Genomic DNA, 24,676 nt, shown 5'->3' with positions numbered 1-24,676 from the left:
CTTCAGTAGTGAAACCGTGGTGAGATTAACTGTTGCTGTGAAACTGTGCTTTAAATAGTGTTTTAAAATATTCATCAATCCTAGATGTAATTATTCACTGTAATTCTATTTCTGTTGTGTTTCTTCTTTATCTTCAGCATCCCCCTGGGTGGACAAGAGTCGAACCCAGAACAAGATAGATCTCTATGATGTCCGTAGAAGACCATGGTAAGCCACAACTGCATATTTATGGAGCTCAGGTATTCTTTTTCTCCTTTCCCCATTTGTCTGTAAATAAAAAGAATCCAAGTAATTTCACATTTTCTTTCCTTCAGCATTAAGTCAGAGAGCTTCTATACAAAGGGATTTCACTTTAACATGCTCATTTGCAAGCCTGTCTGGCACAAAGCAAAAGGACAATTGCTGTAAGATATGCATGGTGTTTAGCTTGGTTGTGTTTAGGACATTCCATTATTTTTTTTTCAGTGCTTGGAGGTTTCAAACATACAGATCAAAATAAAAGGATAGATACTGATATATAAAATGTCCAAGATGAAGGTTTCAGTGAATTTGAAGACTTGTGCTAAAATCACACATGTCTGCACACTCTCCTTTGATTTTTATTATGTAGTTTGGACAAGTGCCCCACCAGGCAGGTTAACATTTATATTGACTTAATGCTCTGTTTATAAAATCACCACCAGGCCACTTTTAATCAGAAGCATTTTTAAAAATGCTCAGTTCTAATACTGCAAAGATAGACGTCTCTAGGAAGTTTTTTATATAAGTGAACATTTTTTCCTTCAACATTATTTTAAGGTGCAGTATGTATCCATGAGCTTGCTGATATCTTTCCTGTATCCAACTGAACTGTCCTCCGAAAGCTGCCAAGGCGTATATACATATATAAAAAATTGGCTCTCTTTGGTTAGTTGGCTTCTGAAAGGCAGTTCAGAACCCAGTTTTCTCCAAGCAGCTTCAGTACATTAAAAATCACCATGAACAGTTTGAGCAAGAATTACTGTGTGCAATAAAATAAAAACTTTAATTAAAATATCAAATAAATGAATAAAAGCAGCCACCTGAATTAACTAAATGTGATTTGGGAGTGCCTCTTAGCATCTCTGTGTTTTCAGATTTCTTAATTAAAGGAGGAATGGGCTGCTTTGAAGTTTGGAAAATGGAGCAGTAGGAGAAAAAAGTGGTGGTGTTTTTGCATCCTTACCCCCCTTCAGACTTTCTGTTAGCAGCTCTGTGGAAGGCAAGGGACAAAGCAATTTAGACTGAAGAGAGAACACAGGACAAATTTCTCAGAGAGCTATTTTTTCCCTACCTTCAAAGCCATCCTGTGGGATTGTTAATTCGTACATCAAGCAAGCAAGCAAGAAATAGAAACAAACTGAAGAACCTAATCAAGAATCTTGTGTATCACATCTACACTGAACTTTAGAGTTCAGCTCTTGGAATCTGACACCATGTCGATTAATTTTCTCTTTATGAAATCTTTTCTGCCTTTCATGTTGCCGAAGCTTGGAACATCGTGGACCGAAAGGCTCTCAGAGCTGTCTGCTGTTGTCTGACCCACGTTTACCCAGAAAGATGATTGCTAAATAGAAATGAAGATTTTCATGAGTTTCCTGCTGGGGTACAAAGAAGGCTTCTTTGATTCTTAAGGAGTACCTCTCTGATAGATCAAATACTAACAGTGGATTTTAGAAACTTCTAATCTTTTCTATCCCCTTATCTTTCCACTTCAGGTATATCCAGGGAGCTGCCTCCCCCAAAGACATGCTCATTCTAGTTGATGCGTAAGTGCCCAAAAGGTTAAAAATTCATACAGAATATTGGAAAAAGGTTTTTCTTTTTTTATTGCAACGGGCGTTAAAAAAAAAATCTGCTTCAGAAAATGCTTTAAAATGGGAAGGCTGGAGCGGATAATATTTTAATCTGTTTTTATTGTACGCCGCCCAGAGTCTTACTTCTCGTGCGATGGGTGTCCATATGAAAATGATGAATATATAAATAATAGTTGCTTTGATAACCTTATGAAATGCAACCAAACAAAAAATTGACTAGGGTTGCTCGCCACTCTGCCTTCCTAAAGAAACTGCTTGAAATCCCAAAAGCAGCTTCTAAGGCTGTGGATGTTAAAGGAGGAACGGCGGAAGACAGAGAGAGAGAGGGAGGAAAAAGAAACATTTTCCAAATTGTCCCTGCAGCAGAACCATTGACTATTCAGCCACCATGCAAAAACAACCACCACCACCACCACCATAGCTGGGGAATTTTGAGTAGGAGTTCAGGAATGGGAAATGTTTAACAAACAGTCTGTGCACGGACTTGGAATCTGCTTTTTGGTTTCAAGCAAAAGGAATTATGTGCATCTCAGTTGCTTTCCAGGCTCATGTGATGGGATGAAATCGAGAAAACATGATGGGGACCAAAGCAAAAGATTTGTCAGTGAATTAATGACTGCAGTTGGGATCCTCAGGGAGGGGAGTTCTTTCTGGGCTTGAAATTATGTTCCAAATCTCATGATAGAATTCAGCATTGCTAAATTGTCATCTCCTTTCCACCCCCCTTTAAGCACTTCTCATCCATTATTTATTCTCCCCCATAGAGATTATTTCATGCTTTCCCCTCCTGCCTCCCTCCCTCTGATGATGTGTTTAAAAGTCATTTTAAGTGACTACACAAACAATTAAAAGGAGATAAGCAAACACGGCAGGCTAACATGGGGTTTGTTATATTTTTTTTCAGAAATAGAAATATTGATTTCCCTTTTCATTTTTTTTTTCCTGCCAGATATTTTTTATCAAGCAGTGCTAAGGAAAAGGATATGAAATGATGCCATTATAAATGTTGAGCTACCATCTTTCACTGAGAAACTTAAATATGCTTCTAGGAGGCTTTGCGGGAACCAGAAAGACAATTTCTAAATCTGAAGGCTGTTCTTGTTTAGGGCAGCTTCACTTCTGCTATTTCTGGACCTTTTCTTTATAAGGTTACTGCCTAGGAATTATGGATGTCCACAGGGGGGTCAAAAAGTCAAGATGGCAGCCACAACCATGCATTTGAAGTTCTCCCCTTTTAACCATGCATTTGAAGTCCTCCCCTCCCCCTCCCTTCCCCCTTTTGAAGTCCTCCCTCCCCCGAAGGCCTCTCTTTTTTAACACCCTAGCTGCAGACATCTTTGCTAGGAATGTTAAGAGCTGTATATGGACCTGCTATTTGTATTGGTCTGTACTGGACTGGAGAAAAGGCAGGATATAAACTTAAAATAAATGTATAAATAAATAAATAATCTAAATTAAAATACAATTGCAATGCATTACACATAAAAAAGAGAAATCTCATCTAGAGTTTTAGAAACTTTGTCAAGTTCCCCCTTTGGAAACACCATACAGGTGTGCATAGCTCCCTACATTTCCAGTGGAATGTGTAATCAACTGGCAAAGCTCAACATACAACAGAGGAAATAGATCTTTGATTTCAACTTGTGAAAGGTCATCGTTTTGTTGATGATAGGATGGAAGAGACCGAAGTCATGGAAAAGATAAGATTGCAACTCAGAACTGGCCCCGTGGGCTTCCCCAGCCCTGATTTAAAGAGCCAGAATAACACACGAGATGTCTGTTGGTGGCCAGTGATGGCTATTGACACCACACTTTGTTTTTTCTCTTCGATAGGAGCGGGAGTGTCAGTGGGTTGACCCTGAAGTTGATCCGAACGTCTGTCATTGAAATGTTAGAAACCTTGTCGGATGACGACTTTGTGAATGTGGTTTCTGTGAGTACCACTCTCTTTCGGTAACCCAGAAGTCAGGGTTCAAAAAAGATTGTGCAATGATTGCCCCACACTAAACAACACCAAGAACTTACACTGTTAGTCATCCTTTTGATCACGTCTTGATTTATATGGCTGAAATGCACAAGAGATGCCTTAGATTCAAAAGCTAAGAGCTCCTGGAGAGTAAATAGAAAACAAGGCAGCCAGCCATGGGATTAGTGCACATCCAAATGCATCTTGACATTATACAAATGTCCTGCTCTGTTTTTCTTTGATTTGATTTTCCTTCCTTCCTTCCTTCCTTCCTTCCTTCCTTCCTTCCTTCCTTCCTTCCTTCCTTCCTTCCTTCCTTCCTTCCTTCCTTCCTTCCTTCCTTCCTCTTTTTGCCAGATTACTTTGATTACTTCAAAGCCACCCCTCTGGCTCCTTTCTCAAATGGGAGAAAGAATTTGGCACTGAATGAAATTTATGACTTCTGCAGTCCTAACGGAATGTGTGAATCACTCTGTGTGTGTGTGTGTGTGTTCAGTCTGCACTGAAGATATGACTTATGCTTTAGTTGGTTTCCCCACCCCACCCATCTTCAGAGCTGCTAGGAATGATGCTCCTTTGAAATGCTACTTAACCATTGAAGCCATTAGGACTGCTTTGTCTCAAGGAGACCATATTCAATAGGCAGGAAATGAACAATGTACAGCTTTCTTTACTGAGCTTTTCCATCCTACATTCTCCATAAACAGCTAGAGAGAATAGTATGATGACAATTGAACAGAACATGTAGCTCTGATCTGGCACAGCCTCATTAATTAATTAATTAATGTTTATTACTATGATGATTATTACAACAGTTATGGGTAACTGGATTTTAGTGGTGATCAACCCCCTTCGTTTTCCATAGCTAAAATAAATAAAGGAATAACTCAGTTGTACTGGGAGGTCTGGTGCAGGCTAGCTATGCTAAAGAAGAATTATACTGGCAGAGACATTCTGATTATACTGAAGGGTTGCCATTGCTTTGGCTTTCTTTTGCTGTTTGGATTAAAATCAAAAAATCAAAAATTAAACCAGTAATTTAATTAAAATTACAGTCTACCTCATCCAAACTAACAAGGCATTCTAATGCCATAGCAATTCCAGGCATACAACTCTGACCACCCCCCATCCAAAGTGCTTATCTATTTGTTACTCATAAAACAGCTTGTATTATTATTTATTTATTTATTTAATTCCCATTGTCACTGTGGTAGAAATAATACACAACTAAAATTCAGCTTTGGGTCTCTGTGCAGGGCACAGAGCTGCATTTTTGACTGCTAACAGAAGGAAAACCAGGCCATCAAACTTTTCTCTTGCAAAATAAGAATGCAAACCAAGAATTATTGGAGCTGGTTGGGACAGATTACCTGTACTACTCACCCACCTACAGTACCTTGTCCGTGATAACTACTGAAGCTGGGGCTGGCTGTTCAGATTACGTAACTTGCTCATGTTTGTCAGCTGTTCTTGCTCTCAAGAATCAATGTTTCCCAGAAATCTCTGGGCCAATGTCCAGAAATCAAGCCTAATTGTTTTTCAGATTTATTGAGCATGATAGAGTAGCTAGTAAACATCCAATAGATGATGATGGTCTTCTCCTTTCCCTTCCCCTTCCCCTTCCCCTCCCCATCCCCCCTAACCTGCACATTTCTCCAGCTTCTGAAACCTTACCAAGTATTGTCCACACTTCTTCAGGTCTACATTTGTAGATATTGGGACTAGAATATTTCTTTAACAAGGCAAAAGTTCAAAACTGGCTTTGATGTTTTATCTTTTAGTGCCACTAAATCTACTAATTGCATAGGAACTCAGATACAGAAAGATCAGAGAAACAGATGTGAATGGCAAGGTGTCAGTTTAAATTGCATTTTTTTTTCTTGATAGAGTACCCAGGTATGGTCCATCCCACCTGCCATGTCAATACATTATGTTATCTTTATGTGTAGATGCTGTTAACAAATGAAAAAACTTGAATGCTTTGTGTAAGGTATGAAGCCACAGGGTAGCAAAACAATGCTTAGGATCATCCAATGCAGATTAGGGCCCTACATGGAAAAAGAGATGCCAGATGTTCAAGCTTGCTTTGAAAAAGGCTGAGGAACATGAAGCACTGTTGCCGGTGCATGCTGGATAATTGAAAAAGCTAAAGAATACCCCAAAGAAGTCAGCATGTGCTTCATCAATTACAGAAAAGCCTTTGATTGTGTCGATCACATCAAGCTGTGGAATGTGCTCAGAAAAATGGGAATCGCAGAAGATCACATTGTCCTCATGAGAAGCTTATAGACAGGTCAGGAAGCCACAGTAGGGACAGAACATAGTGAAGCAGGCTGGCTCCAGTTTGGCAAAGGAGTACAATAAGGCTGTGTAGGTAAAGGTAAAGGTTTCCCTTGACATTAAGTCCAGTCGTGTCCAACTCTAGGGGGCAGTGCTCATCTCCGTTTCAAAGCCGGAGAGCTGGCGTTTGTCTGTAGACACTTCTGTGGTCATGTGGCCAGAATGACTAAACAGAATGCCGTTACCTGCCTGCCAAAGCGGTACCTATTAATCTACTCACATTGGCATGTTTTTGAACTGCTAGGTTGGCAGGAGCTGGAACTAGCAATGGGAGCTCACCCCATCATGCGGATTCGAACCACCAACCTTCCAATTGGCAAGCTCAGCACCTGCAGTGCCACTGTGTCCCTCAAGGCTGTATACTCTCCCCTTATTTATTCATCCTTTGTGCTGAATATATATTAAGGGAAGGTGGATTGGACAAAGATGATCATAGTTTTAAAACTGGAGGAAGAAACATCAATAGCCTATGCTGTGCTGATGACACTACCCTGATAGTCAAAAATGCAGAGGATCTGCAAGCCCTAGTAATAATAAATAAAAGCACAGTGAAAAAATGGGACTAAAATTAAATATAAAGAAGAACAAATTAATGACAACAGGTAGAACAACCAGCCTTAGAACTGACAATGAAGAGATCAAAGTGGTGGATAGCTTCTGCCTTTTAGGATAAAATATCAACAGTAAAGGAACACACTATGGAAGCGAAAGTTGGACTTTAAAGAAGCAGGATAGGAAGAGTATGGATGCTTTTGAACTTTGATGTTGGAAAAGACTCCTGAGAATACTGTGGACAGCCAAGAAAAGAAACTGATGGATCATTGAACAAATCAACCCGGATTTGTCACTTGAGACACAAATGACCAGGCTCAAATTATCATACTTTGGACACCTTATGTGAAGTCCCAGCTCTCTGGAAAAGTCTCTAATACTGGGAAAGGTAGAAGAAAAGAGAAGAAGAGGATGACCAGCAACAAGGAGGATGGACTCAGTCACAGAGGCAATGAGTGCACCCTTGAGAGACATGAAAGAACAGGTTAGGAATAGCTCATCTTGCAGAAAATCTATCTACATGGTCACTAGGAGTCGAAAACAACTTGACGGGACATACCGTAATCAATCAAGGTGCAAAGGGACTCCATTAGTATGATCAAGATTTGCGCTTTGCTACTGTGGTAACCTGTCTCAAATAACAACTACAACTTTCTTTTTCAGTGCTTCAAAGACCATTGTAAACATTTCAGCTGTTGACTTGGAAAAGCTGAAGATCAGGGTTGCCCCTGATCTTATAAAGATCCTCAATTTGTCTTGGCTTCTGAAGAATTCATCTCTGAACTATATGCTAACCTAGTTTCCATAATGTTATATGTAATACTTAGTAACTGAGGTGGACTTTTTAATAGAGATTAAGTAGAGAATTCTGTTTAAGATCCAAAATAGAATTCTTCAGGATAAAAAGTTTTGTAATTGTTCTTATGCTTACGTTGAGTCACAGAATGTACACAACCCAGGTCATAAACCAAATAATTCACCTTAATAATTAAGGAATCCTCCCCCCCTCCTCCCCCACAATGAGATACTATACTGGCATTCCTAATATTTAGAAATGAGATGCATTCTACTTTGATTGCCTGCATCACTTTTATTTAAGAAGTCTTACTTGTACCAATTCCTGCCTATTTGGGAGGAATACATATCATTAATTCCTTAAGTAATGAAGCTTTAATCAACCATGCTAAGTTTAGTGAAAATTCCTAGGGAACAAGTTTGTACTCTATCATGCAGCCTGTGCAATTTATTTCCAGGAATGAAATGGCTACAGGAGCTATTTAAGTTGTATAAAGACTGTCAGTGATTAATACATTCTAGAATGTGCATTTCTCCTATCTGAAGAGGTGTTCTTTGTTGCAGAAAGAAAGCCTGCTGTTTAAAACAGCTTAAATGCATGTGCAATACAGTTGTTTTCCCACTAATCCAGTTATATGCTTTGATATCTGTCAGTGGTAGATGATAAGGGTACAATTCAATCCTACCACACTATGATTTAAAGACTTGATTTTTCCTATTGACAGAGAGAACACACAGTAGCTTGTTTATGATTGTGGGTATGTTTTGGCTTCCAGAGATAAGTATTTCAGATTGAAATCTGCAGAGGGACAGAAGTCAGCGCTGCCGGAAAATATTATCCATAAATTAAAGATTTCAAGATCAAGGTCCAAAAAAGATCTCCCAGACTCTGGAAAATGCATTCCTATTTGCAAACTCAGGGATAAATTGGTCCTATGACCTGGAAAAGTAAAGGCTTGAATATTTTAGAAATTTCGGAAGGTCGGCGGTTCGAAACCGCGCGGCGGGGTGAGCTCCCGTTGCTAGTCCCAGCTCCTGCACACCAAGCAGTTTGAAAACATGCAAATGTGAGTAGATTAATTGGTACCGCTTCGGCGGGAAGGTAACAGCGTTCCGTGAGTCATGCTGGCCACATGACCTGGAAGTGTCCTATGGACAATGCTGGCTCCAAGGCTTAGAAACGGAGATGAGCACCGCCCCCTAGAGTCGGACACGACTGGACTTTACGTCAAGGGAAACCTTTACCTTTACTTTATGAGTATTTTATTGTATGGAAGAGGAGACACAAGTGAATTATCTTTGTTTATTATTATTTTGCACTAATTAGATAACTTTTAAACTTAGCTTTCCATGAAAAAGTTGTCTCATTTATCTCTTGGACCTGCGGGGAACAAAATGCCCAAATTCACTGCAGCCAAAAGATTCAAATTCATCCCAGCCAAATTCATGGCTGAAATATTATATATCCCTGGACATGATTTTCATTGGTGTCATGTTCACTGTTTCAATGTAGTTCATACATCGTAACGTTTCACATGCCATGGCACTGACGGGCATTTCTGTTTGGGAGGGAGCTGCTGTGAGATCTTCTACCAAGCTCTGTATGTGAAATCAGGACAATGGAATGTGTTTGGGTTATTTTCTCTGCTCAAGGCCTTTTCCCGCAGACCATCAGAAACCGTTAGGAGCACCTGGGATTGTGAACTTGAGAAGGTTCTATGGGGGGGGGGGGAGGGATTTTGTTTGCACCGAGGGTTTTTAGTTTGAATTTGCCATGCTTTCATCATTCTCAGCTTTCTTTGCAATCCTGCATACTATTCTTCAATAAAGCAGATATCTTTGAAACTCTGCTTATGAGTCTGATATCCATTAGAATAGGCAATCCTTACAATTGGGCAGAATTGCATTCAATTTTCTTTTTTGGGTTCAGGAGAATTTAATTGCCAGTATTAACTATCCTAAGGGTTTTTTTTTTTTTTTAAGTAGCAATAAGATTGTAATGGTATGTTCTTAGTCTAAGATTCATCCTGGCCATCTGAATATTCCTCACTTGTCAGGGAAATGAATAGCCCTCGTTCACGGACAGGCCATTAGTATGAGATGAAAAAGTTTCCACTTTAACAAGCTGGGAGATAAATTAGGCTCTAAAGCGAACCTAACAGAGTTGGTAAATGTCTTTAACTTTATTACATTCATTCTCAGTTACTGTTATAAAAGGATCTGGTGAAGTTAAGTTGCCAAGAACAGAATGTGTTGTTATAACACACATGAGTGCCGTATATAATTCCATAACGTTTTTTTCCCCTTAAAGCAAGGTGATTCCTCATGGAAAGATAATGCCCAGCTATGTACGGTAACTTATTGTATACATTGTATTAATAATTTTTTTACCAATTCTGCAAGACAGACAGGTGTTAATACCATCTTTCATGCTCCAGGTAGGTGACAAAAGAGCAAGCAATGAAGGTCCACCAAAGACTACCTAAACTAATGTAGTACCTGCACTGGAGATATCCCGACTCACACTTTAATCACTATACTATTACACCATTGATATTTCATAAAGGTCATACTTAATGTTAAACTGATGAGTTGGAGCGAAGATGCAATTTGAAAACTACTTCAGTTGCAGAAGTTCTATCAATTACTTGCCTCCTTCACTGCCAGTGGGGCAGTGGAGCTGACAACGAAAGGTTTATCCTGCTCCTCCTGAAAGGGTAGAACCAAATGGATGTGAGGGGGTGAACCCATCATGCTCTCCAAAGCATGGGGATCTGCTGAAACTTTTCCAGGAAGAGGCCAAAGTTCATTGTGGGACGTGATTGTAATTTGTACACAGAGTGCATGCCCTATTTACTTTTTTCTTAAATAGATGCTTTGTTGCTTGATATCATATGCCGGTGCAGAAGTAAAATAGAGTGGCCTGAAGAATGTATGGAATACTTTGATGACATCACCCTTTTCATAAATTTGGCAATTTCTTATGATTGGTCAGGAAGGGAGTCCTATTTTCCAAAACAAGAACTTATGGAAGTGCTTTGCAGTGAGTCACACTGTTGGTATCTGGCAAGAACTGGCAGAGTTGTTCCCAACCATACCTGGTTTACACCATGTGATTCAGGGCAATGGGACACTCAGAGGGTGTCAAAACAGGAAAGATGGCAAATGGGGTGTCTCAGTGCAAGCCCAACTCCATGCATGCAGTCTTTATACATGTACAAAAGAGGTGGGACTTGCATCTCAACACTCCATCTGCTTGTAGTAAATCTAGTAGCTAGTACTGATTTGGAGACTACTACTGAGCAATTTTCAAACAATGTTCTCCTGTTAGCTTCCCTTGTGGACATCTAAGCCTATAAGAATGGAGGCATTTTCTTTTCATTTTGGCATCAACTCGTTAGAGAAGAGCTGCTCCTGATCTTTTACTTGGAAACAAATCTGGCTTTAAAATTAGAGGAGAGACAGAGTGAATTGGAGGGAGGGAGGGAGGGAGGGAGGAGTCTTCCCTCTTTCTTATGTGTAATGGGCTAGGAACTGTTTTTTTAGACATGACGTGAGGAAGGGAGCATGGTCCAGCAGAGAAGCTGGCAAGTTTTCTGTTGAGTTCCCATCTGTCCCAAACACAGCTTCATTTCTATATCTACATCAAAAGCTATTTCTAAGGGAAATAGAATTAGGTAGTATATAGTTGGACCACTCTCATTCTGAGAAGACCTATCCTCCAATGTTTCCTGGATCTTCAGGAAGGCATAATTGGTTGCTAATTCTCTGTCTGAATTGAACAACCTGATTAAATCTGCATTGATAACAAGCCCAGGTAGGATGTGTCCACCACCAAGAACATTTGCCTTGAGTGACGTGGATTCATATTCAGCAAAGCCAAGCAGTTGTTCCATCTACAAAGAAATATTTGGGAGTTCTCCAAGATACACATTCTTAAAGAAGATTGTACTCCTTGCATGCATGCAAAACCTTCGTTGGCAGGATCAGACTTTTCTCACGTGCAGCATAGCTACATGATTCCATGCTTGCCTGTTCTCTCAGCCCTATATAATTCTATACTTGGCTCCTCAAATATTTGTGCCAATCAATAGAGGCATATTGTTGGTCCCATTGGCCAGGGAATTTCATTGGGCAGGAACTAGGAAGAAAGCCTTTTCTGCTGTGACCTCCACTCTGGAACATCATCCACCCTGAGGTGACACTGGTCCCAACCCTGTTGGCTGTCTGGAAGGCCCTTAAACTATGGTTCCACCAACTAGCCTGAGGATCCCATGACAGAGCCTGCTAGATGGCTGTATGATAGTTAATTGAATGCACTCTTTTGTATGCTTTTCCACCATTTTGGTTTTTATCTTGTTTTTAGCTTTTTAATTTAAATTGGTCATTTTTAATGACTTTTTAAATGTATTTTGATTGTTTTATTATGTATGCCACCCAGAGTCACTACATGAGATGGAGACAGAAATGTGATAGGATGGATCGATGGATAGATAGATAGAGATGACAGATAGATTAATCTGTCCATTAATCTCCCTTTCCTCTAGTGGTTGAATCCAAAACACCTGAACAAGTTAATGTCATTACTCAACTAGGTCATCACCAGTGCTAGTCTGATGGGATGGGAATTGACTATCAAGAACAGCTTGGACAGGGGTGATAGATAACAATAAAGATCTCCCATCCAGTCAATTGACTGAAATTCATACAGGCTGATACATTTTTTCAGCCCTTCCAAGTCATAATTTCCACACATACAAATTGTTCAGCTATAGTATTTTGCAAAAGTGCCTACTTCTACTCATTTTTATAAGCAGAAATAAAGTGTGTTCTTTCTCATCTAAGGAGAAAGTTGCCTACTATTGATTACAAAAAAGTAGGTCTGTAGTTCTTAAAATGTATAGAGTCCTGAGTTAGAAAGTGATGACCAAAGGAAATTATTATCAACTCATACTTATTCTAAATAATAGTTGGGGAAGGTTATAGAACAAACTGCAAGCAGTTCCAACCAGAAGGTAGCCAGGGTCTTCTCAACATTCCATGACTCCTCACAGTGGATGGGATGTGCAAACCCTATTCCAGAAAAAATATATTTCTCTAGAACCATTCCAGGGAGCTCCAGAAAAATTATTTTCCTCCTGTGGGGGATATCAACCTGCCCTCTTCAGGAATGGTCCAGCGGTTTTCTAAAAGCTAATCTTCTAAACCACAAGTGGCTTGTGATGTTCTGGACATAGTCTGGAATACCATGAACTGTTCTGCTTTGGACATATAAGTTCCAGGTAACCACCATGCCACCCCTGGAGTAGCCAGATTGGCATATCTGGAACAGTAGACATTTAGGCACCAGTGATTTCCACTATTGGCAACCATATTCTGTAATGGTAAGCATAGGCTCTATTCATGCCTCATTCTGGCCCAGATGACTTTGTTCTCAGAATTCTTGAAATTTAGCATCCATTCTAAATGGTGATACCAGCAGTGTTGAATCTTCTGTTCCAGAGTCCACTTCTTTACATCTGCATGTTTAGAGTTTAAATTGAAACTTCTTGCTACTCCAGGATCTCACTAGCTTATAGGAACTCACACGAAAAGTGATTTTTTCCCCCTCCCTGGCAGTACTAGCATTGGCCAGAAGGACAGATAATACATAAGGAGCTCTCTTGGTTAGAAAAGATCTATACATCTTCCTTTCAGGACAGATAGCTCTCTTGGATCTGAGTTGCATCCCCAGATCCCCTTAATGTTCCCAAAGGATTAGGATATTATATAATCCTCCCCCACTTTTTAAAAAAAATACTTTTCAATTACAAGAAATGGTACAATCACAGTGAATAACCCAGATTTTCAGTGCTTATGGCACTGAAGGTCTCCTGATGAATAATAATCAGACGTGTAGGATAGCAGCTAGTAGAGCTAGTGCCAAATTCTTGTCTGGCAGCTAAAGAATTGGAAGCCTACTTGTTTGAGCTAGTGTGGCCTATAACATTTAATCAGAAAAAAAATGGTAGGTGTGCGTGAAGGAAAGTTAGGAAGGTGCCCCCCCTTCCAGTGTGTGGTGAGGTGTGAGGCTATGGGCCTGCAGAAGGTTATGGGAATGCATTGACTTTTTTTTTAAGTGCCAAAGGGCGATGTTCTCCAGAAGGAACAACAGCCATCCTGAGGCAGATACTTTGCCCTATTAATATTCTGTTTGCATTACTCCCTCCATCTTCATGGACCATTGCTAATAGAACAATCCAAGTCTGCTGCAGCATCCTTTAGCAAAAGGGCCTTGCAACCAATGCCCTGAAGCTATTTTTCCTCCATCCCCTTCTGGAGCACGCTGTCCATGGACACAACTTTTCTGTTTGCAATACGCATGAGATCTGTGTGAATTCCCCCTGTAAGGAGTTGAAACAGCAGGCTATTAAGTGCATTGTATTGCGATGATGATGATGATGATGATGATGATGATGATAAGGAAGACTGTGAAACATCTGTAATATGAATTCCAAACTCAGGAGCATCAGGAACCCAACCTGTGCTGTTGACTCCTCCTCTTGTTGATCAGAAGGATCTGGCTTACCATCCCATCCCATTCCATGAGTTGTGCATCTCATGTTTTATTGCATACATCCCTCTGGTCCCAGAAACATCTATTCTCTCAAACACACACAATAGATAGAACCATGAACCATCTCTCTATCTCAGTCAAAGTAGTTGAAAAGGACAGAGGAGCCCCAGGGTGGACTATCTCAAGGTGGTTTTTGAAGTGGGGAATAATAATCCCTATGACATTCATCACTACCTCTCAGCCTAACCCACCTCACTTAGTTATTGTGAAACTGTGCTTCCCGCCCCTCAATTTAAAAGCTGGGAATCTATGCTGGGCAATAGGCCCCGGTGGGAGTAGATCAGAAACTGGAGCTTCATGATTAATTGCAGCAGCCCACGTTCCAAATGATTCTCTCATTTTTGAATGAATTGAATGGCTTACAAACAACTGTACTTAGGAAAAGTTTTCTGATGCTTTTTCTGGATCTGATTAAGTGCTGTCATATGGGACTTTGTTCATTTGAGATACCTTGAAAAGGCAGGTCAGAGTATGAACTGGACAGCGTACCCTTTCTTCAGCTGTTTGAAAAACAAAAGCATTCTCTGGCTGCTTAAATGTGTGCTAGATTTTAGAAATACTGGTTTAGCTTTTTAAGAATTAACCTTAAGATCCTGTTACTGAACAGGCAGAGCTGCATCAAAAATGAACCTCCTTATAGTTGCAAGGAAGAGTCTCTTGGAATTAGGTTTATTTCAGTGCTGCCCATTTAATATGTATATATTAAATATATCTGGGCCATCAAGCTGCTTTAGCCACAGCAAGAGACCTCTGTAGATTGAAAAATGAGTTCCAGCAAAATTGGCATCAGGTCGGCTATATATTTTCAAATTTCTGTATTCCCCAAACAATACTTGGAAATAGCAATATGATTGTTTTAAATTAAAGAGATGGGATTTTCCTTTTTATCAGTGCTCTGCGTTTAAAGGTGTTATGGATCCAAGGAAAGTTGGTTGTTCTAAATGACTTATATTTGCCCCCCTCCCCCCCATATATTTATATATCACACCGTAAAATGTTAAGAATGGAGTTATGGAGCTGCTACAGAAGTCCTTGTAATAGACAATTCTTAAACTACAATGTAATTGCAATGTTAATAATTTTAATTTAATTTAAAGTTTTAAATAATTCAATAATTGTAATTACAATTATAAGGACATGTACTGCATCTGGTGAAATTATGTAGGACATTAGGCAGACACCAAAACTTCAAAGGGGGGGTTATTTGCAAGATACAGATAGAGATAGAAATACAGATACAGATACATTTCAGTCCTATCTTAATAACCAAGATGGAAAATGATGCAAAGAATGCATTGGACTTGGGTCCAAGGAATGAAAGAAGTAATGACTAGAATATGTTTGTAGACTTTTCAAGTAACACACAACATTTTGTCGTGTGAGTGATTTGGGTTGTTCTTTCTCAGCTGCTTGTCTTTTAACTTTTATAATGTTTGTTATTGTTTTTACTTTATCTTAAATCTGTTTGCCATCCAGAGTCACTGAGATGGGCGGCCATATAAATTGGGCAAGTAAATAAATATTTTACTTTTCATTGGCAAATACACAGATATAATTGATAAGTGATCAATGGGCTCTGGTTTGCAAAAGTTCCATGCTTGAACATGCAGGGCCAATATCTGGAATTGCAGAAATGCTTACTGCATATTGTAGAGATTGTAGACAAATGTACCCGAAGGAAAGATTTCCTCCATTCTGAGTAGACTGGAGCTGAGATCTTTGGTGGTGAATTTTCATGATAGTTATGTGGTACATGGCAAGAGGAACTCTCCTCAACCCACAGGCATATTTTTTGGCAGGAGTGTTTTGTGTTCTAGTAACCATGCTATGCTAGGTAATAAAGAAGGGTGGATAAAGCATAAAACTTGGAAATTTAGATTCCTTATGTATTATGGCACTGCCACCTAGTGGTGAATGCTTTAAAAATACTTAGTTCTCATTTGGGATACCAGTGATTAGTGTAGGACCAGAGATTTCTCCAGATTTCCTCCGAGATGTTTTTTACATAAATGAATTTTTTGGTTTTAAATAATAATCTTCAGATTTTCATTTGTACTGATCCCTTCTGGTACGTGAGAACAAAATATCTGACAGCTCTGTTAGCTGTTTTGATAATAAACATTCAAAATGTTTTCATTTGATCTGTCAACTGTAGCACTAGGCAGTTTTAGTCTGAGTGCATTATTAACTTTGACTATGATTATTTTTAAACAATAATAATAATAATGATAATCTGAAAAGCAATCCAAAAAAAGTATGAAATACTGGGACTTTTAGATCAAAGTTGAACACTTATGGAGAAAGAAATCTACTGTTATATCAATTGTGATTGGAGCCCATGGAACAATACCTAAAGAACTCCCTCAATATTTGGAAATTTTGAATTTATTGGACCTGAATGCTCTAATTTTACAAAAAAAATACCCTGCTTGGAACTGCCTATATCCTCAGATGCTACCTTAATAATTCTTAGGTCCTTGGTTAGGACTTGACTTATTAAATTTTCACCAGTCTTTGACTGTGAATATAATTGTAGAATACCAAATAATATTTATTTATTTGTTTTATTTGATTTCTATAGCCGCCCATCTCAGCAAGTGACTCTGGGCAGCTAATAATAATAATTTAGGCTAGATCAATTATTGGCAAAAGTTTAGTAAATAATAAATAATAAAACACATATGTTCTTGTTTGTTATATGCTGTATTTTTAACTTTTAAGTTGCCTTGACTGTTCATTAGAGCACCAAGGTAGGCTATAAATCAAATAAAAGAAGTAAGGGTGTACTGTAGGAATGCAATTGAATGACTTGGTGATTTACTGGGTCTTGGGTAAGTCTTCCAGCATACCAAAGTAGTCTGTGCATTGCAGGAAAAGCAGGTTTACTTCTATACAGTAGATTGCTGCCTTTAGATCTTTTCACCAAACATAATAAAACTTGTAGAGCCATCAAACATGTCTCTCTTTCTGAACTCTCTGTTGAGGTGAGTCTGACTTAAGGTGGCCAGCCATGCAATATTATGCAGGAGTCCAGGTATTTCTAAAATCTAGCTGGCTTCTGTCCATCTCTGCTTTCAGACTTGGAAGGTTGATGTCAGCCTTTCCAGGTAGACCAGACAGTAAGCACAACCAGATGAGCTAACTCTACTTTATTGTAAGGCTACATTTACAGAATCTTGCAAGTCTGAAAGTACAATTCTCCCCTCCATCTCCTTTACAGCCTGAGAAGTTAGGGAGGGTCCCTTCTGAGCCCCTTTGTCCATACATTATGCAGCTGTGGGCTATGGCCTCTCTTATCTGACCATTTCCTAGACAGCATTTCTTTGACCCAAGGTCTTTCTCACATATTATTACAGCTATCAGGCGTGAGCTGCAAAAATTAAGATGCCCACTAGATGGCAGCAAAAAGAGCTTGCTATATCTCTTTGTTGCCATGCGGTCAGCCTGATGCTTGCAATTCAAATATGATGACTACTTTGCTGGCCTCTTGTTGGATGGGACTCCTGAGAGAGTAAGAGTACATATAGGGGTAAGATTAATTTAATTGTTCTTCAAGGAGTCTGCATGGAGGTGAGGCAGAATGACTGGGTGGGCTGCAAATAGATGAGGAGATAGCTGAGCTTTGAGGGAAGTTTCCACGCCTTTCTACTTTCTCTTGCTGCCAGTGCAAATAAGAACAAACAAACTAATTACATGTCAGCTAATGTTACCATGATATGCCAGTAAAAAAAAAAGAGCAAAAAATCCCACAATTGTACGAATGAGTGAAAGAGAAGGTGTGGTCTGTTGTGTCCAACAGAGAAAGCTGCGTATGCACATGAGAGAAAAGTGTGTGGATGTGCAGGTGGATGTTGTGACTGGGAGAGTCAATATAATTTTGATGAGTATACATGCAACATTTTTCTGTTTTAAACAGAGCAGAGTTGGGGTTTTTTTACACTGGAGGAGCATTTGGTTGCAAAAAACAACACCTCATGACTGTCTTCCTTTTTTATCATCTGTCCCTTTCTTAGGATGACTGTCATCCTTTCTGAGCGTATATTAATGGCCATCTGATTATGACAGTGTGGAAGAAAAGAGTCTAAGAAGCTTTCAGTTATTCCATCTGGTCCTACGTCCTTATGAAGTTTAGACCAAGGCTACCTCTTCAGCAGCATTAGACACTTCATTCAGAAACAGACAGCCTGAAAATCTTCCCCAGAACAATGAACACTTTTATTCTTTCCATCCCAATGAAACGTGGGATGGAAATTATGAAAAGGGGCTCTTTTGTCTGTCAATCAGCCCATCAACTCTCCAAAAGCCGAACATAATGGGACCAAATTTGGTAGGTGGGGAGAAGTCGGCAGAAGAAAGACAGAGTTTGAATTTGGGATTGGTCAGGCTGGGAGTTGGGGAATAAAAATCCCCCCCCCCTTACCAAATTTCATCTATAGGGGAGACGCAATAGGTAGAATTGGTCACCAGAATTTTAGATAAAGCACAGTCTGCTCTATCCCAGGCAAAATCACTGGCAAATGAAATATCTAATGCAAATGACTTGAAATGACTTGTCTCAATTAGGATGTCACTATCACATCACCTAAGGGGAACTAAGCAATTTTGTGGCTGGGCAGAAGATTTAGAGATTTGAAGCACCTCAGTTCATTCTTTTATTTATGGCATTCAGATGAATTAAACATAGCCTTGAATGCCTCTGTTCTACAGGCATAGCTGTTGCTCATTCTGTGACCTTCAGACCTTCAAAGTGTTGCCTTAATGCATCTCCTGGCTTTCATGTTAATCCAAGAGGTTTATCGGTTAGAAAACAAGTCCTGTTTTGTTATGTTCTCAAGCCATCAATCAACCTCCAACACAGACCATTGGTGGATCCCTTTAATTACTAGCTGGAAAGAAATAAACCAATGTTTCACAGGGAGGAAGCTGGTTGACAGACAAATGGTTCATTTGCTATTATTATCAAAATGGAGGGGTTCTAAAGAATTGCGTAGCTAATTTTCCAAGCAGATCAGTGGACTGATCTGGATCTTTTCTCTTTTTTCTCTAAACACTGCATGCTCACCCATATGGTATGACTTTTTTTTTCTTTTGTAACTGGGGTCATTCAGAAGCTATTTGCTTCTGCATGGCCTGTTTGGTTGGGTCTCCAGAAGGGAGAAAAAATACTGAAGTCATACTGTACTGATGGAAACACCCTTGTCTAAACATTTGTATCCTGCAGAAGAAAGCTAAGGTCCAGTTTAAGGACACTTGATGGCTATCACTCACTTAATTTTTAATCTAATTTGTGAAATGTCTTTCCTCATTTACCTTCTCTGCTTTATTGACTGCTCTCTCTCTCTCTCTCTCTTTCAGTTCAATGACAAAGCTCAAAATGTCAGTTGTTTCAACCATCTTGTGCAAGCTAACGTGAGGAATAAGAAGAAATTGAAGGAAGCTGTCTATAAAATCCAAGCAAAAGGAATCACGGATTACAAAAAAGGGTTCAGTTACGCCTTTGAGCAGCTACTCAATGTAAGGGTTGGAAAGCAGCATCAGTGGGGTTTTTTATGGGGGTTCATTAATGTGTAGATGCCTCTGTGTTGCTAAACAAGAGCCCATTTTTCCTTGCAGGAGGCACAAGTTCTAACTTCATTTTTTTCCAACAGCTGGGTTGGCCTGTAGTACTAAGTTGCTATTGGTTTAACATGGTTTATGCAGTAAATGGCTGGGTTTGGGTGGGTTAAGCCAAGAAAGCAAAGAAGCATGGTTCTTTGGCTTTCTGGGTCCCAGAAGGTTGTCTCAGGTGACCTCTAGCACACACTCAGGCTTCATTTTATTTATTTAAATAATTTATATAGCTGCCCATCTCACATCAGCGACTTATGTTGTCTAAATGTTCTCTGTTGTCTCCTCTTTTGCCTCTAGATGCTTTCTTCTCACTCCCTGCACTCTCTACCATAATTCTCTCTTCTTCTATCATCTTGTTTGTTCTTGCCACCTCCTATGTTTCTACCTGCTGTTCCGTCTTCCCAGATGATGCTTCCCAATCCAGCATTGGGTTTGCAAGCTTCACTGCATGAAAGCTACACTATTTTTTTTTAACCAGTAGAATGGGCAATGATACTGGAAAAGAGACAGCCGTGCCACAGTGCCCTCTACTGATGAAGGAATAAATTCTTGGGGAGGGCAGTTTTCCTAGTAAAATAAAGTAAAAAGAAGTGTAACGAAAACAAACAAAGGCAATAGAAAGTGACATTTAAATAAGATAAGTGAAAATGTAGCCCCACTCAGTTTAGGTGCTGGTCCCAGGGACTTCTAGAGTGTGATGCTCCGCATACCATCCCGGTACTAAGCCAAAACTTACTAAACTAGGTTACAGTTGGCACAGTTAGGACTACTGAAGTGAGAACTGTTTCAAAGTCTAGCTAACTTCTCCCATGAAAGTGGGCCTTCATTTGAATTTTTGCTTCTCTGAGCATGTGTTTAATATATTGACTCAAAGATGGTGATTAGCTGGATGTCAACCGCTGAGTTTCATGCCTAATCAGGTTTATGAACATAGAGCTCCAGTAGTCTTCTCCAAGATTTGTTCTCTTTCAGGTCTCATCCAGGTATTTCTTAGATAACATGGGTGCCTTTTTTCCCCCTCTAATAAATCTTAAGTGGGAATGGCAGAAACACGTATTTCAGACTTATGTACATACATCCAGTGGTGGGTCTACAGAGATCCATGAGAAACATCTGTCCATCATGTATTTGCTTTAGAATCTACCAGTCAAGTATCCCTTCTACAAACTATTTTGAATAAATAATATGTAGTCCATCCTGACTCACAGAAGTTCACTGCTCAATGCAAGTTATTTCTTCTATGTGCATTGCTTTGTTTTCATTCTCCTATCAGTTAACGTAAATAGATTTGGCCAGGACAGTTTTGTAGAAACAAAACCTTCCAACTTAATGAAGAGAATTCTGAATCAAATAGCCAGATAGATCTGGTAAGGAAAATGCCATAGAAGGAAACACATCTCAATGGAAGATTGGTTTGTTTATTTTCCGTTTGCCGGGCAATGAGAGGAGATACTGCTACTACTATCTTCTCTCCTTCAATTGCAGCTCTGGAGTTGCAATAACCAAGAGACAGATTAAGACCAAAGAACTAAGATTATATAGGAGTTATTCCATGGTCTCATAAATCCACTGTCTCTCCATTATGTGGGAAGCCATCATGGTCAAAGGTCTTTGAATATCAAGTACATCAGGGCAGTCATTTTTTTTATTATTAACATAGTCCAACACCATTAATCACATCCATCCATCCATCCATCCATTCATTCATGGACAAGATTCATAAATGCTTTACTCCAAAGGGCCCTAAGTTCCATGCAAGGTAGCTGTGACATTGCAATCAAAGCCCCACCTGTTTGTTTATGGTGCACATTAACTGTCATGGCCTCTGTCTTGACTTTTTTTAAAATTGTAGACACCACTGGTAATGTACAAAATAAGAGTAACAATATGATGTGATAATGCAGATAAGATCAGCTTCCAGAAGCAGCATCTTCCTATTTGTCACTACTCCAGTTCAAGCTTTTCCATTTCTGAAGGCCTTCTGGAAAAGCCAGGTCTTGACCAATCTCTTGAAGGCCATGAAAGTAGAGGCACTTTTGCTCTGAGGAACAGCAAGCTGTTCTGAAGAATAGTCCCTCCTGTTGTAGTTCTTGATAGAAGGGGACCTTCAGTCAGTACTCTGTATTTCAGCTGGATTAGACCAAAGGAATCTTCTTGGGATAGGCAGTCCCAAAGATATCAGGTCCCAAGCTACATAGGGCTTTATAAGTAATCACTAGCATCTTGAATTGTGCTTGGCAACAAATTAGTAATTAGTGCAACTCTCACAACAATGGAGTTTTGCCATATGAAATCAATAAAAACAATGGAGTTATATAGCAATATGGTGAATGCCAATGAGCTCAGAGGCAGCTGTATTCTGCAGAAGCTGAAGTTTCTGGTTCTTCAAGAACAGCCCCATGCACAGTAAGTTGCAGTAATCCAAATGACAAGAGTGGGCTTGATCATACTCAATGCTCCTTGTTCTTGGTAAGGCCACAACTGCATTCCAGCCAAAACTGGACAAAGGTCCTCCTGGACACAGCCTCCATCTGCTTTCACCAAAGATCTCTGAAATTGCCTCCCCACCACAAACTTCCCCAAGAAGAGAGGATGAGGAAAGGCCCAACATTGTTGGATTCATGGCAGGCCCTCTGAGGAAGCTGCTGTAACCTCCCGCTCTTGCAAGTAGGTGTCGATGACAGCCTGTGTCTGATTTCCTGTCCCCTCCTAACCACTTTAACCAATGAGGAGGACAAGGATCGAGTCCACAAGTGGTGGAGCTCATATCACAAAAGACGAGGTTCAAAAGATGGTATTGCAAGACATTTCCTCTGTCTCTCTCTATCGGATCCAACTTGGAGCAAATACGGTGATCGTATCGTACACATGGTAAATATTCTGGCCCATCCTTCCATAATAAGGTCTGGGCTCATTAAGCAGTTTAGCTGGCCAGGATTCCATAGCTGCAACAAAGGCAAAGAAGTAGTTCCACTTTGCTGTCCTTATTGACATAAATTAAGCTTAGTCTTTGAGCTAATATCTGTGTTCAGTCACACTCATTCCATATCTTCTGACAGATGCACTCATTTGAGTGTTACATTCCCCAATAAATTAATAGTCCTGCAGAGTGATCAGGGATATAAAGGGGACATGAGAAATTTATAATTTTTATTGAAAGATAATTTTACACCAGATTTAAAAACTACAGAAAAAGAAAGAATAAAAGGAAAAGTGAAGGACAGCAAAAGACAAAGAAAGAAGAAAGGATAGATGTCTAAAGAAGTGACTTCTGATCTTCTTTGCAGCAGTTACAGACATGATAATTACCATCTCTATTTTCTTCCCATAAACAACCCTTTTTAATCAGTGAAAATCACCAATTCATTTTCATCCATTTTCAGAAGAAAGTCCATAAAGGGTTTCCAGTCTTTTATAAAAGTAATTGTTGTTCCCTCCTTAATCAAACATGTCAATTTAGCCATTTCTGCAAATTCTGCCATTTTCACAATCCATTCCTCCATTGTGGGCATTTCTGTAGTCTTCCACCTTTGTGCAGTTACCCTACATAAAATTCATCTTCTATGAGTCTTTTCTAGTTGACTGCCCATAAGTCCTAGTAAGAAAATGTCCAGTTTCATCGGAATATTAATTTTTAAAACTCTGGGACATGAGAGATTTTTAAGGTAGCTTGAACATGTTTACTAAGAAATAATTTCACTGTGTTACTCTGCGGAAACTGAACTAAAGTTGCATTGTACATTATAAAGTTATAATAAAACTCTGCATCCGTCCATTCCAGAAAAGTTATGTGGAATAGTTGTGGTCAGTTACAATAACCAGAATTTGTAAGAATTACTAATAGGAAATAACACATAGTCCAGGAGAGAATCAGCCATTACAATGAACATTATCAAAGTTAATGAGCTAGAAACGAACGGAAATTCCACGTGTGCACTTACTATTTGGGATACAGTGATATGACCCTTAGAATTCCTTGTGATTGTTTCAAATAATCCTAAATGTTTATTGTAATTCTTGATAAACATATATTAACTTTAGAGGTTATTTTTAGTCATCCTTATGTGTTAAAAGAGAATGATTGCATTTGCATGTATAAGAATATTGCTTTCAGAATGGTAGGGTAAAAATCAGTATCTTTAATAAAGCCATTTAAAAGCAGTGGGAGTTTTTAAAAGGAATACGGTGGGTGGTGAGTCATGTTGTTTCCCACTGTTGCTCACATATTAACAACAACAACAAAAAAACTTTGTTTGGAATAATGATCTTTTCCTATGGCAGTTCAATTTAATTTTAGAAGTGTTCGCTGGAGGAGAATGTTAACTCTGTTACATTTGTGCCTATTGTGATTTCAGATGTGAGAATTTTGCCTGGCTTTGATTTTTCCCCATTGGTTTCTTAAGCTACCCATTGACTTCAGTGGCGTTTTCCCCTCTTTTTCCAATCGACCTCAGGAAAAGGGGATTTTACAAATAAAGCATCTAAGAAGCAAATTTACATCTCTCCTCCCTTATGTGGAATGTCTGTGGGCCTGACAAACGCTTGCTAATTTCAGCTATAATTGGGGAAACCTGCCAACTTCAAAGGTTAATTTATGGTGTGGTTGGTTTGTATTGATCAGAATTAAGGTTAAGTACATGGTAGTATTTGAGTGACATGCTGAACTGTGATTAGGTCCCAAATAGTATCAGGTTGGGCTAGGAAGCAGTTGGATTTGATCTCCAAAAGGTGCTCTCTGCCACTTACTCCCCAAGACTAGGATGCCTGTTGGCCTTCTATAATGCCTTGAAAACCTTTTTTTTTTTAAATTTAACCATTGGGTCATGGCATTGAACAAGGGTGTCTGTATTGTATGCTCAACAAAGTCAAGATGGCAACTGTAATAGTGTGATCAAAGCACCACCTGATTTTATGTGTGTTCACATGCTCCAATCGCACCACCGCCATTGCCATCTTGACTGT

General features: G+C 39.4%; 1 protein-coding gene across 1 annotated transcript in view; it reads left to right on the top strand.

Moving 5' to 3' along the window:
• Window positions 1–24,676, top strand: part of CACNA2D1 (calcium voltage-gated channel auxiliary subunit alpha2delta 1) — a 416,604-nt gene that overhangs the window by 309,125 nt on the left and 82,803 nt on the right. Inside the window, exons 8-11 of the mRNA XM_063308113.1 lie at window positions 138–207; window positions 1,737–1,787; window positions 3,669–3,768; window positions 19,460–19,618. Coding sequence (XP_063164183.1) covers window positions 138–207; window positions 1,737–1,787; window positions 3,669–3,768; window positions 19,460–19,618 — 380 coding nt within the window. The remainder of the gene's footprint in view (window positions 1–137; window positions 208–1,736; window positions 1,788–3,668; window positions 3,769–19,459; window positions 19,619–24,676) is intronic.

The sequence above is a fragment of the Candoia aspera genome, chromosome 7 (genome assembly GCF_035149785.1).
Source record: "Candoia aspera isolate rCanAsp1 chromosome 7, rCanAsp1.hap2, whole genome shotgun sequence".
Lineage (NCBI taxonomy): Eukaryota > Metazoa > Chordata > Lepidosauria > Squamata > Boidae > Candoia > Candoia aspera.
Note: the sequence above shows the minus strand (reverse complement) of the source record. Positions and strands in the feature narration are given on the sequence as shown.